The following is a 15,421-nucleotide window of genomic DNA, read 5'->3' on the forward strand; positions in this document are numbered from 1 at the left end:
GCCCTGAGGGCTGGGCTCCATGTGCTTGCTCTGGCAGAGGTCCCCCGCTGTTCCCCCACTTTGTGCCCGGTGCTCCCCAGGGTGCAGCTCAGGAGACTCTCCCGCTGCTGTGAGCCGTGGCTCCTAGTGCCCTGGGGCTGTCTCCAGGAGGCTGAAGTTCTTTCGCTCTGGCGGGCCACCCCTCTGGCTGGCTGCCCCTCCGACCCCAGAGAGCAGAGCCTTTCTGCCCTTTTCAGGTTACCTTGAGTAGGAGAACTGCCTCACTGGGTCCCTTTTGTGGGTTCTGTCTCTCGAAAGTTTAATTAGAGTCCTTAGTTTATGAGTTTTATCAGAGAGCTCCTAAGACTCCATCCCTTCATGTCACCATCTTGGTTCCGCCCTCTACATTTTTTTTTTAAAATAAGATCCTGACCGCAATATGAGCCATGAGCCTAGAGTGATTCTTTCCACAACATTGTATCTGGTTGTCAAAACTCAAATCTAAATTAAGTTCTATTTTTTTTTTTTTTAGTTTAAAGAAAAAGGAACCCAACAAAAGAGAAGTATCAAGGAAACTAGTAAAAAAAAAAAGTCCATCTCCAGAATCACTCTCTGTGCTTCTACCTTCTCTTTGAGCACAGCTAAATGAATGGTACAGTGGAAAGTATGGAGTCAGGAGAACCTGAGTTAAAATCTAACTTAAGACAATTACTAACTCAGAGACCTTGGGCAAGTCACTTATCACTGTTTACCTGTTTTCTCATCTATAAAATGATCTAGAGAAGGAAATGGCAAACCATAGGAGCATCATTACCAAGAATACCCCAAATGGGGTCATGAAGAGTCAGACATGACTGAAACAACTCAACAACAACAAATCTTCCCCTTGGCAACCCCCCTCTCCAAGATGATTAATGCCTTCATATAGTATTCTGGTTTCCCTGATTCTCCCATTTTGATGTCCTTAAAAGGCAGAGTGCCCATATTCTAGACATTTCCTGACCCCTCTACTCACTCTCCTCAGTCACAATGAATAAAATTCCAATTCTTCAGGGCCCACCTCATCTGCCAAACTAATTCTGACCTAAGATTTGAATGTGGTTGAATGTAATCCTTCCAGAATTATTTCACCAGAGATTTCCTTACCTTACTCCAACATTTCTAAAAACTTATCTGGTCATGGAACATTTCAAGGATTGACAGAACCCACAAATACTGCAGTGGGGGTGAGGGTGGGGTGGCATTGGTAAGTCTAGTGGTATTTAATGTCTTTAGAGTAAAAGGAACTAGGGAAAATTAGGGACCAAAAAAGAGGAAATTAAACCCATTTCATACTTTGAAAAATGTCAGCCATAAGTGTTTTAATGCAATTTTGCTTTTCATACTTAAAAGATTCAAATATTCAAAGATCTCTGTGATCCCATGATAGAAATATTTCATTCAATGATGTAGATCATGGCCTAACCATATGCACCCTTGGGTGCAATTACCTTGGGTAATTATCATCCACATTCTATACTCCAAAATTCCCCATAATTAGGTCTACCTGACTTGTTGAGGGCCTTCTCAATTTATGTCAACAACCTAATTATACTGAAGGAACATCCAAGCTGTCCAACAATAATAATTCCTTGCTCTTGCCATAAAATCATCCCATCTTCATTTTAACCCACACATTTCTTTGATTTCAAAGAAATTTAATATGTTAGAAAGGGCAAATGGCTAGCATCAATATTCTCCCATAGGATTCCTTTTCCCATAACCTAGAACATCCAGGTCCTCCAGAGCTGAGTCTGGGGAAAACTATCTTACTGCAAAGGTTAAATTCAATAACCTGAATACTTTCAACACCATCAGAAAGTTAGTAAAGACATTTTTTTCTGTAAGAGGAGAATCAATCTCATATTACCAAGTAGGCAGTTCCATATTTGACAGAGGTAGACAGTGGTATCAACTTATTATTATTTGAATCCCATAAACCAAGATAAACATTTATTCAACATCAAAAATGCATTTAATTTCATTCGTTAAATATTTATTGAGCCCCTACCATGTACAGAGGGATATATAAAAGATAAATAAGACCCAGTATTTGCCCTCAAGGAACTTAAATTTTAAAAATACCCTTTAAAAAAGTTTCCATATATCCACTTCTTTCCCTTCTTCCTTCCCTCCCATTTCCTTCTTTCCTTCCTTCCTTTCTCCCCTCTCCCTCACATATACCTTCCCTCTCTACCTCTCTACTCCCTCTCTGCCTCCCTCCCTCCCTTCGTTCCTTCCTTCCTTCTGTCCTTCCTGCTTCCCTTTCTCCTTCTCTTCCTCTCTCCCAATTCTTATTCTTCCTTACAAGTATTCTTCATCACTATATAATAAAAGGAGCCTCCAGACAGTTCTGTAAATAACTCCATGCCATTTAACTCTAAAGTATTTTCGTTCAACTCATTTATAGAATCCCAGAATCCTTATCTAAAAAAGTTCCAAAGATTCCATCTCCTCTATTCTTCTCCTTCCAGGCATTTAGGATACATTTAATGCTTCCCAAATATCAGTATGCATCAGAGATAAAAGCTTCACTTACATTGAGGTAGTGGGAAGTGGGGAAACTATGACCAAACCTCTTTATTCTCTCCTAGCAAGGTACAGATCCAAGCTTAAGACCTTAATGAACCTGATTTTAGGATTCAGAGTTAGAAAAACCACTTAGTTCAATCTCACTATTTTTTCCAGACAAAGAGCCAGAGATCCAAAGATTTTAGGGGATATTAGCAAGGCTCCACAGAAGCAATTAAGTAGTGGGCCTAAGATTGGAGTCTTTCTTCTTTTTTTAATTCTCAATTACATGAAAAAGTAATTTTTTAGCATTCATTTTTTTTTAAGATTTGGAATTTCAAAATCTTTCCCCTCTCTTCTTCTTCTTCTTCTTTTTTTTTTTTTAGTTTTTGCAAGGAAAATGGGGTTAAGTGGCTTGCCCAAGGCCACACGGCTAGGTAATTATTAAGTGTCTGAGACCGGATTTGAACCCAGGTACTCCTGACTCCAAGGCTGGTGCTTTATCCAGTACGCCACCTAGCCACCCCTCCCCTCTCTTCTTGACAAGAAATTTGATATAGATTATACATATGCAGACATCCAAAGCATATTTCTATATCAGTCATGTTGCAAAAGAGAGCAGACCAAAAAAAACCCAGAAACTAAAATTTAACAAGTATACTTTGATCTGCATTTAGACTCCATCAATTCTTTCTCTAGAGGTAGATGGCATTTTTCATCATAAAAATATATCCTTTGGCATTGTCTTTGATCACTGTATTTCTGAGAAAAGATAAGTCATTCATAGTTGATCATCATATAATATTGCTGTTATTGTAAACAATTTTCTGGTTCTTTGCTTACCTTACTTTACATCAGTTCATATAAGTCTTCCCAGGTTTTTCTGAAAGCATCCTGCTCATCATATCTTTTTTTTGTTTGTTTTTAGTTTTTGCAAGGCAATGGGGTTAAGTGGCTTGCCCAAGGCCACACAGTTACGTAATTCTTAAGTGTCTGAGGCTGGATTTGAACTCAGGTACTCTTGACTCCAGAACTGGTGCTCTATCCACTGTGCCACGTAACTGCCCCCATCATATCTTATAATTACAACAGTATTCCAACACAATTATATATCATAACTTGTTCAATTATTCCCAAACTGATGGTCATCCCCTCATTTTCCAATATTTTGCCACTGCAAGAAAGGCTACTATGAATACTTTTGCACATGCAGTTATTTTTCCCTATTTTGCTATCTCTTTGGGATACAGACCTACTAGTGGTATTGTATTGCTGGATCAAACTATATATGGCTTGGTTGCCCTTTGAGCATAGTTCCAAATTGCTCTCCAGAATGGTTGGATCAATTGACAACTCCACTAACAATGCATGCGTCCCAGTTTTCCTATATCCCATCCAGGAATTGTTTTCCTTTTCTGTCACATTAATCAATCTGATAGAACCTATATCTACTTATTTCAAAACTAGAAGAGATTCCAAAGTGACTTCTAATACACTATCTTTGGTGTCCTTCTGACCATATTTATTTAGGGATTTTTGGTTGCAAGCTGATCATTTTTTGTTAGACAACTTATCTACTAAGGAGCTCTAAAATTTTGTACTTAGCAGTTGCTTTGAGTCTGTTGTTCAGTCATTCAGTCATATTCAACTGTTCATGATCCCATGAACATTAGTTCCTTTTATCCTCTTACTAACTCTCCAATTCTGTCCTCGTTCAAGTGCATTGTTTCCATGACACTAGCTATCTACCTCTTTCTCTGCCATTTGCTTCTCCTTTAGTCAACTAAACACATCTGCAGCTAGGCTTCCTTTAGGCTTTGACCCAGATGCTTCATGAGCTCTGGAGCTACTTGAATCAGACACCTTTTGACTTGAGGGGCTCATCTTTTTTTTATTTTATAAATATTTTATTTGTTTTCCAATTATATACAATAGTAGCTTCTACCTATAATTTTTTGGTAAGATTTTGAATTTTGTACTTTTCCCTCCACCCTCCCTTCCATCCTCCCTCTCTCCCCATAGAAGGCAATGTAATAATCTTTACATTTGTTTCCATGCTGTGCATTGATCAAAGTTGAATGTGTTGAGAGAAAAAACATATTTGAGGGGCTCATCTTGTGATCTCATCTCTTTTATCATTTTGATATTATCCATGGAGGTTTTGTGGCAAAGATTCTGGAGTCGTTTGCCATATCTTTCTCCAGTGGATCACTTTTTATCAGAACTCTTTTTAACTATGACCTGTCCATCTTAGATAACCCTGTAATGGCATTGAACTATGCAAGCCTCTCCAGTAGTAGTGAACCAGAAGAGGACAGGTCAGAAGATTCTAATCCCAGGCTTACCATTTACTAGCTATGTGGCAGCATTCATAATATTTTCAATTCTCTACCACCCCACCACATCCCATGGTTTTCTTCATCTAAGAAAAGGAAACAATCCTAAGTAACTAAGTAATTTCAAGGAAAACTCTAAGGAGATTTTGAAATATAACCTTCTATTATAATTGAATTAGACAATCCAAACTTAGAAGAAACTCCCAGTGGTTGTTTGGCGCATTTTCCTGCCTCTGGGTAGAATCATCTCTTTCTCAAACAAATAAACATCTACCTTCTTCCTAGAGAAGTAGAGTCCATAATTTTCTTTGGTAGTCTGAGTGTTGTACAGCTTTTGTTTTCTGGAAGTTTATCCCAGATAACAATGCAGTTTACACAGATTCTCTTGTTACATTGTCCAAAAAGAGAGAACACAACTTGTTACCATCTTCTCTGGCCCTTCCTATATTCAATCTTCTGTATTCCAAGATAAGCAATCCTAATTGCTTCAACTTTGGAAGTTTATATGAGTGAAACAGAGTGAGAAAATGGAAAGCAGATAGATTCATTACTAGTGTATTAAGGTTTTAGGAAGGTCAAGGACAGACCATCCTGCCTCCTCAGGAGACTTGCAAGTAAGAGCCAGGATTAGAATTTATTTTCCTGACTGGGCCCATATATCCTGTGAGCTTCCTCAAATTCTGGGTTCCTTTTGTGTTGTTTGTCCTTGACTATAGTGTTCCATAAGAGTTGACTGTTGTAGATTTGCAACAGAGTAAACCAGTCTGTCTCTGCTAGATTCTAGTGGTCCATAAACACTCCCCCATACACATGCACTTACTCAAGGAATGATTCAGAAGGCCTACTTCACTTGTAGTTAATATGAAAATACTTTTTCATATGAAAGTCCCACCCCAGCCAAATAGAAGATCATCACTGATCATTCAGTCATTCAACCAAGTATTTATTGAGTAGCTACTATACACATGCAAGCTGAAGGAGTATGGCGTTACTTTTTTCATCATCCAAAAGGCACAAGGTGACTAACATCCTTGGCAAAGAAGAAATGAACCATGGGAAGAACCCAAGACAAATCGGATAGATTGTAAAAGCCCATACTCATAATTCTTGAGTGAGTTGGATCCTCCTGGTATTGGTTTATTCTTCCCTTCCAATCACCTCTGAATCAAAGCTGTATGGATGACAGCCCCTCCCCCTATGAGATCTCTGATTTCTGGATGTTACCAACAAATCCTGTCAAAGGAAAATGGAAAATCAGAAGCAGCTGTATTGCATTTCCTCTTCAGTATATGAAGAGTACGTCTCAGCCAGAAGCTAGTCATTGCCCTCACCTTCCTCCACTACAACCCTGGACTTCTCCCCTTGGTCCTTTGCCTTTCTGGGAACACAGCCTCCCTCCACAACTAGGCCATCTCTATATCATGAGATACTTTTGTGTTAGACTTCAGTTCTCCTTTATGTGTTTTATTACCCAATTATAATATAAGCTTCTTGAGGGTAGGGATTATCTCGCTTGCTTATATTTTTATTCTATGTGCTTAGGGGAAGAGAAAAAGAAGGGAATAAGTCTTTATATTGCATATGTTTGTGTATGCCAAACTTTTTAAAAAATATTTCATGGGATTCTCACCATAGTCCTGTGAGCTATTCCAATATCCTGTTCCTATTCCAATTTTATAGTTGAGAAAACAGAAGCTTAGCGACTTGTCCAGGATCATACTTGTAGTGAGCATCTAAGGCTGGATTTGAACTCAGGTCTTCCTGACTCCAGGTCCAGTACTCTATCCACTGTGTTACAAGCTGCCTGTATTAGTACAGTGTCATGCTAGATGCATATCAAGCACCTAGTAAAAAGCTTTATCTATTTTTCTATCTTCATATCCTTTTAATGCATATATTATGGTCTATTTCATATAATCTTCTTCATATTCATTCTCTTTACTTCCATAGCCATCAAGTCCCATCACCTCCCTCCTAGACCAGTAGTTATCAAACTCAAATATAAACAGATCCCTGGGAGCCACATATTCACTTTTAATTTAGTTGTTTCAGTCATGTCCTACTCTTCATGACTCCAGTTGGGGTCTTCTTGGCAAAAACACTGGAGTGGTTTGCCATTCCTTCTCCAGATCATTTCTTAGATGAGAAAACTGAGGCAAAGAAGATTAAGTTATTTGCAAGGACCTGGGAATTGATTCTGAGACATGGGAGAAGTTGGCATAAGATGGCCCAGCATGGCATTCCTCTATCAAAGAAGGAGCCATGTTCTACAGGCAAAGCAGAATTCATTGCAGTAGTTCAAAAGAAACAAACTTCACAGATTTAGAGACATCTCCACTCCAAATGTTTATATGGACCATTTGTGCTGAAACTATGGTGGAGTCTTTCATATTGGTCTGATCAAGCACAATCAGACACACTGTACCTTGACCCTGACATAGTAATGTCATTTTGGTCCTCTTTGAGCATGAAAGACAGCAACCAACCAAGTGTCTGAGACCACATTTGAACTCAGGAAGATGGGTCTTCCTGACTCTGATTTAGAAATCCATAAGTTAACATCATCTGTTTTGTCTTGTATTTTCATTTATTTATTTATTTATTTATTTATTTATTTATTTATTTACATTATTTATTGGGAAATATTCAACATTTCCCAGTTATATATTAATCTGATTTGGGAAGCACTTGTCATGAGTTTGACACCTCTGAGCTAGACTATTATAATAATCAAGGAAGTATTTAACCTACCTCTAGTCTCATTCTTGTTTCAGCTGCCAAAGTGATTTTACAAAAATGTAAGTGTAAACATGTTACTCCAACCAAATCAATAAAATTTAATGGTATCCTATTACACCTGAAATATAAAGTTTTCTGTTTTACATTTAACGTCTTTCACAGCATAACCCCTTCCTAAATTTCCACTGATTCTTTACTCTCCTCTCTAAAGTTTCCAATCTAAGCACATTGACCTGCTTCCTTTTCCTTAATCATTATAATATTCTATCTCCCCACCATGCCTTCCCACTGGCATCATTTGTGAAGGAAGATAGCATATATAGTTAAGCCCATTCTAATGGAAATTCTGTAAAAAATGCCTCCTCAAGAATTCAGTTGACTTTCAAGTTGAGAGCCAGGATTAGAATTTATTTTCCTGACCAAGAAATTGCCAGACAGAATTCCAAGGATATTCATTCAAGATAAAACATTGATTTAAATCTTGGGTCCCTGAGTCAATTAATTCTCAGGGATAGTATCAATACATCTGGAAGGAAAAACCAATCTATATTACATAGTAAGAAGGATATTACATCTGCCAAAATATACCTTTATCATGGAAGAGGAAAATTTAAGTAGAGATGGAATGCTTATCTCAGGTTAAACTACAAATCAACAGTGGAATGTAGACCACAATAGAGATCTCACTCTGGAATTATAATGGTAGTAGCATCATAAGAATAATACAAAAATTTTTATGAACACAATTGTTATAGAAACCTTCTTACTAAACAAGTATACCAGTGGACTGTTGGTACAGATATGAATTGGGTTAGTCATTCTGGAAAACAATTTGGAATTATGTTCCCAGTGTTACTAAATTGTACATACTCTTTGACCCCAGTTGTACCATTTTACTATGTCTATTTTCAATTGTACCTGATTCCATATATGGTTTTTCTTGGCAGAAATACTAGAGGATTTGCCATTTCCTTCACCAAGTCATTTTTCAGATGAGGAAACTGGGTCAAAACAGGGTAAAGTGACTTGCTCAGGGTTACTCAGCTAGTAAGTGTCTTAGGACAGATTTGAACTAAGGAAGATGAATCTTCCTGACTTCAAAGCTCTTGATCCACCCTACTACTAGCTGACTATACCCCCAAGGAAATTAGAGAAAAAGGAAAAAGACTCCTATGAACAAAAGTATTTATAGAAACTCTTTTCATAGTATTTAAAAAATTTGGAAATGAAGGGGATATCCTCCTATTGGGGAATAGATAAACAAATTGTGGTGTATTAATATAATGGACTATTATTGTTTCATGAGAAATGACAAAATGCCCAGTTTCAGAAAAAAGTGGAAAGGCCCTAATGGACTGATATAGAGAGAAAAATGAGCAGAAGGAGAATAATTTATATAATGGCAACATTATAGAGAAGTACAATTTTGAAAGACTTAATGGCTCTAATTTATGCAAGACCTTGTGATACCAAAGATAGGAGTTATACAGCAAGTTATACAGTTCAGGAGTGGGGCTTGGAACCAGAAATTTATATACATTATCTATTTTGATCCTACACAGTCTTTGCTCTTATTTTGACCTCTACTAAGGTCAATAAGGTCAATAGAGCTCAATAGAGGTCTGATGCTTAATAATCAGGATGTTGAAGAAGAGAGGGAAGGAAGGAAGGAGGGCAGCAGTGATGGCAGCCAGAAGCCAGAAAGGGCCATCATCTCATATGGAGCAACTGAAGAGAGGAGCTGGCAGGCTGATCTGCCTCAGTTTTTTAATCTGCAAAGTAAGATTATTATTAACAACTACCAGATTGGGGCGGCTAGGTGGCATAGTGGATAAAGCACTCCTTGGAGTCAGGAGTACCTAGGTTCAAATCCAGTCTCAGACACTTAATAATTACCTAGCTGTGTGGCCTTGGGCAAGCCACTTAACCCCATTTGCCTTGCAAAAACCTCATAAAAAAAAAAACAAACAACTACCAGATTAAATCAGATGTTGCAAAGTGATCTGTAAATGTCAGTCATCATTATTAGTGACTGATGTGAGAGGGACAGCTGGAAGGTTAGTGTCATAGTCAACATTTGTACTTTATTTGTGAAGCACTTTATATACATTATCTATTTTGATCTTGCACAGTCTTTTCTCTTATTTTGACCTCTGCTAAGGTCAATAATAAAGATGTTCACTCTGTATTGTTAAGTGGCTGGCAGACTTGGGGAGTATTTTCTTTTTTCCTCTGGTTTATCTAAGACTTTTTAAAAAATATTTTATTTTGTCTAATTTTGTGAACAGATAATTTTCAGCATTCATCCTTTTTTTTTTGCAAGGCAATGGGGTTAAGTGGCTTGCCCAAAGCCACACAGCTAGACAATTATTGTGTCTGAGGCCGGATTTGAACTCAAGTACTCCTGACTCTAGGGCTGGTGCTCTATCCACTGCGCCACCTAGCTGCCCCCAGCATTCATCCTTTTGACAGTTTTTGAGTTCCACATTTTTCTACCACCCTCTATTCCCTGCCCCCTCCCTATGGCATTGAACAACCTGATATAGGTTGGACATGTACAATTCCGTTTAACATATTTCCATTATGAAAGAAGAATTAGAACTAAGGGAGGAAAAAAAGAAAAATCATAAAGGAAATTTTAAAATGTGAACAAATATGCTGTGCTCCAAATTCAGACTCCATAGTTTTTTCCCTCTGGGTGTGGAGAAAACTATTAGAGTTGCCATTGACTGCTGAGAGGAGCTGTATCCTTCATAGCTAATCATCTCACAGTGTTGCTGCTAAGGTGTAAAATGTCCTCCAGGTTCTGTATCATCACTAAGCATCAGTTCATACAAATCTCTCCAGGTTTTTCTAATGTCTGCCTGCTCATGATTTCTTACAATACAATAGTACTACATCTCATTCAAATACCATAACTTGTTCAGCCATTGGGGAACATTTTCATGAATATTCCCACGAGTTATTATTCCCCCTTTCCAACATAGGCGAGGCATCAAATTCAGAGGCAGGAGGATATAGTGGACCCAGGGTCAAGAAGTCATATGGCCTAATCATTCTTCAAATACTTAATAGCTCTGTGATCCTGGACAATTCATTTAAACTCTACCTCATTTTCCTCATCTGTAAAAGGAAAGTGTTGGACTCAATGACTTTGAATGCCATATTAGCTCCGAATCCTTTTGTGTTAGACACAGAGATCTGAGAGATTATACAATCTGACCTTCTCCTTTTATGGTCCAGAATGGATGGAATTGCAGATGAAAGGGATATCCTCCTACTGGGGGAGTAGTAATAGCATGGTTTGTTTGTGTACAAGGAGGGAGGGGAGAAGGCAAAAAAGGGGAGGGGGATGCAGAAATCGAATTGGTCCTATTCATCTGTTGAGCAAATTTAATCTGAATGGTTATTTTAGGTTGATTGGGAGAGGGGGGAATGGGAATCCTAAAGGGATAATCCATGAGCACTTCTTCCCAAAATAATCTCCATCCCATATAGGGCAAACAATAGAATTGGGGTCTAGAACAAACAATAGAATTGGGACCTAGTTTTGGGAGGTGCCAAGTGGAAAAAGTGCTTCTCCCAGGACCCTAGGTTTTCAAATTCTCAGTCCAGGAGTTGAGCTTGGAGCCTAAGTTTACATCAAATGCCCTATGGTCTCCTCTCTCCATAAACTTGAAGGCTAGGAAAAACAGAATCTCAGAACGTGAGTCAAAAGGAACTTTACAATGGCTATCCTACTTTAATATAGCTGGTTATTCAAAAACTGGTCTCTGGAATGCCAGGGCCTGAGTTCAAATTCCAATGTTGATGTTTACTACCTGGTTGACTTTGATAAAATCACTCAAACTTTCTGAGCCTCAGGGTCCTCATAGGCAAAATGAAGCAAGTGGATCACAAAGCCAATGAGGTCTTACTTAATTCTATGACATTCAATGAAAGGGGCTCCTGCTCCGTAAATATTCTAGTGTGATTTTTTATTGTTGTTGAGTCATTTCAGGCATGTCCCACTCTTCATGACCCCATTTGGGATTTTCTTGGTAAAGAAATTGGAATGATTTGCTGTTCCCTTCTCCGGCTCATTTTAAGAATGAGGAAGCTGAGGCAAAGTGAGGTTTACATAGGATCACACGGCTAGTTTCTGAAGTGAGATTTGAGCTCAGAAAGATGAGTCTTCCTGACTTCAGGCCCAGTGTCTATCCTCTATGCCATCTAACTGTCCCACAAAGAAAACATGATGAATACATTGGTGTTCATGCCTTTCAGTCATGCCTGATCCTATTTGAGGTTTTCTTGGCAAGATTACTACAATAGTTTGTCATTTCCTTCTCCAGATCATTTTATGGATGTGAAAACAACTTACCCAGGGTCATACTTTCCTAGGGAATAGAAATTTTCTTTTTCAGAGTTTAAAAACCTTTCCACCCAAGGAAGTTTTCTATATTCAATATCTAATCAAAATCTATCCTACTTCAGTTTAAGAAATTCCCACTGCCCTCTCTCGACAGCAAAAAATAAAGTAAATATACTCACCTCTTACAAATTCACACTTTAACTTTCTCTCTGTCAAGATATGTAATCCCCTCTAATTTTAAAATCTTAGCATTTCTAATGATCTCTTCTGAACCCTTTCCAAATCCCATTTAAATTGTGGAGCCAGGAAACTAGGCACAGTGTGCTTGTACAGGTCTGACCAGTCCTGAATAAAGTTGAAGGATTAACTCAGAGTTGTTCCATGCTTCCTTTCATCATTTTTATGCACTGTATCCCCAATCATATTTGTTTCAATAGTTTTATTGTATTTTCTGTTCAATAGTTTGGAACATGATTCTCTATGACCCCAGGATCTTTTTCTGACCATTAGTAAAATTAAAATCTCATCTGCCCTTGTGTAATCTCTTTTTCCTCCTAAAGTAGGGTAATTGTTTTGTCCAGTGAAATTCAGTGTGTTTTTCATAATCTTTCTAATGTATACATGAAGAATAATCTGAATCTTCATCCTCATTCTGTTCTCCAGAAGGACAGCTTAGTTTCTATTTAAGGAGTATGCTAAATTTTTAGATCAAAGTCCTGTGGTACATGAGCTGGATTCTAGTTCTGACTCTCTTTCTATAGGACTATTTTTAACCTTATTAAAGAATGGAATCCCTTCTTTGTGCTTGCATTTTCCCAACTGTAAAAATAATTCTATCTTATTCTCATCCCCTGCAACAAGTAAAAAGCTTTTCTCCTTCTTCTTGGAACCCTTATAGACCTTGAAAGTTCAACTGCAGTGTTCCCACCTATCTGAGGCCTTTGCTGATCCCAGCCTCTGTTAGGGTCACTTTTCCCTGCTGCCCAATCACTTTGTATATATTTTATGTTCTTATCATCTACATATATGCTTAATTGTCTATGGAATTTACATCCCTTCCAGTAGGTTGATTGGTTTAGGACAGGGATTTGTTTTTATTTTTATCTTTGTAGCATGAGTGTCTATAACAGTATCTGTCATATTGTAAGAGCCTAATACCTGTGCCTATTTGCCATCTTTTCTCTGAAAAGCAAAAACTGGCAGAAGATTAGTGAAAGGTAGTCTTGGAAAAATGACTACACAATCCCTAATAAGACACCTCATCATTAACCTATCTTTATCTTCAAGATAGAAACACCTGCAAAACTTTTTCCCAACATTCTAAATTTCTGAACAGCGGGTTTTTTTTTCTATTGTGACTGAATTCTAAATGTTCCAAGAAAAAGTTAAAGTGTGTCCTATACCAAGTCACAATCTGATAAGAGGAAATTCTCAACAATGGAAACTGACAACAGGAGGACTGGGAAGGTAGGAAGTTAGTGGGGAAGAACACTTCCCCATGAAAGAGATAAGCAAAGGATGTATGAGAATGAACCCCTGTGTCAACTATGAAGAGATATAGTCTCAAGAGACTTCAAAAAAGGGTTTTTTTAAAAAAGATTTTTGCAGGTAAATGGGATTAAGTGGCTTGCCCAGGGCCACACAGCTAGGTAATTATTAAGTGGCTGAGGTCGGATTTGAACTCAGGTACTCCTGCTCTAGCCACCCCTCAAAAAAGTTTTTAACCCTCTTCCAACTAAGAATGAGCATTAATAATTGGAAGTTCTTTAATACATTCCTCAAAATGTTTGGAAATCTCACAGGCAATTTCAAATTTATTTTTCTTTTAAAAAGAAAAAAATAAATTGATAGCTTTTGTTTTTAAACAACTTTCCTTTCCAAATGTATCCCCCTCTCCCTTCCCCACCTCAGGGGGGCTGTGCTTTGTTTTAAGAAAAGAAAGAAGAAAGGAAGGAAGGAAAGACAGTTCAGCAAAACTAACATATCCATGTTATCTCGGGCTAAGTCTAGGTTCCACACAGTAGCTTCTCACCTCCTGCAAATAAAGGAGGGAAGTTTCCAAATATTTTCAAGAATGAAATTACTATTAGCAATTCATTACTAATTGTACTAGTGAAAAAGTGACCTTTTTATTTAGTCTCTGCCCTGGGGACACAGCATGAACTGCTATCCTTCGTTTTCATGGGATCATAGGTTCCATAGGTCCCATCGTCCAATCTTCTCATTATACAGTTAAATTAGCAACTGAAAGACATTCTAGTTTCCAAGAAACAGAGGTGGGATTCGAACCCCGCAGAACCCCTGTACCAACATTACTTTCCCTCCAATTGCTGCTCCCAAAGAAATACACGTGAGTTTCCACAACAAGGTGAAAATACTCGAATACCCTTGGATTCCAATTTAACAAACAAATAATCAAATCTCTTCACTGCCAAGTGTGGCGGGCCTCCACAACAAGGGCCTCCCAGCCACTCGCCCGGCAGCTGTTGGCCAAAAAGATAGAGCTTTGGATTCTTTACCAGGAGAGCAATGACATTTTTGAAAGGAGCTCCGGGCAAGCTAACTGTCCCTGGATGCCGGGACTTGCTCGGGGAGCTAAGCCAGGAAAGATAGCGCCCTCACCTTTATGTTGCCAAAGATGACCCGATGACACCTGGTGAGAGGGTTCCAGTCCCGACGTTTGCTTTGCTCAGGTAGGAGATCCATCCTCAGGCTTCAGGACTAGGGGAAAAGTGCTCGGACAGAGCTGGCGGGCGGACGAGGCCCCCTCCTATCCCCCCTACCTTCTCTCCTCCAGCTGCTGGTCCACTCTCCCCAAACTCAGTGGGCTTGTGGGTCCGGGGAGGAGCGCAGAGTCATCTCCGCTCGGAGTGGGGCTAGGGGAGGAAGGGGCCAGGAGCCCAGCGGCTCTCCCCGGCTGGCCAGGAGGTCCGGGGGCTGTCCAAGTGTGGGACAGGGAGCGGATGGCCCCAGTGGGGGGGGGGGTGGCTGAGTGGATGAGTGAGTGAGCGAGTGAGTGAGGAGGTGAAAGTTTTTATAAGTCAGAACTCCGAGGCTGATGATGAAACTTTTCCTCCTCCCTCTTTCTCATTGTGTATAAAAGGAACTTTAACGACGCAGAGAATCTATTCGGCACCCATCCTGGGTGACGCACACGCCCCTCCCACTCCCAAGCAGGTGTGATTCAGTTTCTGTCCCTTTGCTCTAACCCACGGTCACACCAGGTCCCAAGGAGCAGAGAAATCGGGGCTCCCGAGCTGGGTTTTCCGCGGGGTGGGGGAACTATAAACACCTCACTTTGTGGGAAGAATAAGTCAGGAGAGGGAGCGCTGCAATGTTTGGTTATAAAGACCTTCTTGGATGATTTAAAAAAAATGTTTTCATTCAAAAGTGTCAAATTGGTAAGAGGAAAAAGAGACAGGGAATGGGGCAGGGAAGAATGAGCCCTCACCCCTCCCCAGCC

At 39.2% G+C, this 15,421-nt stretch overlaps 1 protein-coding gene across 2 annotated transcripts in view; it reads right to left on the bottom strand.

Moving 5' to 3' along the window:
• SLCO2A1 (solute carrier organic anion transporter family member 2A1) overlaps positions 1-15,099 on the bottom strand; it is a 155,350-nt gene extending 140,251 nt beyond the window's left edge. Inside the window, exon 1 of one of the 2 annotated variants that reach the window (XM_074214804.1) lies at positions 14,581-15,092. In XM_074214804.1, the coding sequence (XP_074070905.1) occupies positions 14,581-14,664 (84 nt within the window). In that variant the 5' untranslated portion in view covers positions 14,665-15,092. Of the gene's footprint in view, positions 1-14,580 lie in introns of both variants that reach the window. The other variant, XM_074214806.1, reaches the window with a different exon arrangement.
• Positions 15,100-15,421: the final 322 nt, after the last annotated feature.

Source organism: Macrotis lagotis, chromosome 1 (genome assembly GCF_037893015.1).
Source record: "Macrotis lagotis isolate mMagLag1 chromosome 1, bilby.v1.9.chrom.fasta, whole genome shotgun sequence".
Taxonomy (NCBI): Eukaryota; Metazoa; Chordata; class Mammalia; order Peramelemorphia; family Peramelidae; genus Macrotis; species Macrotis lagotis.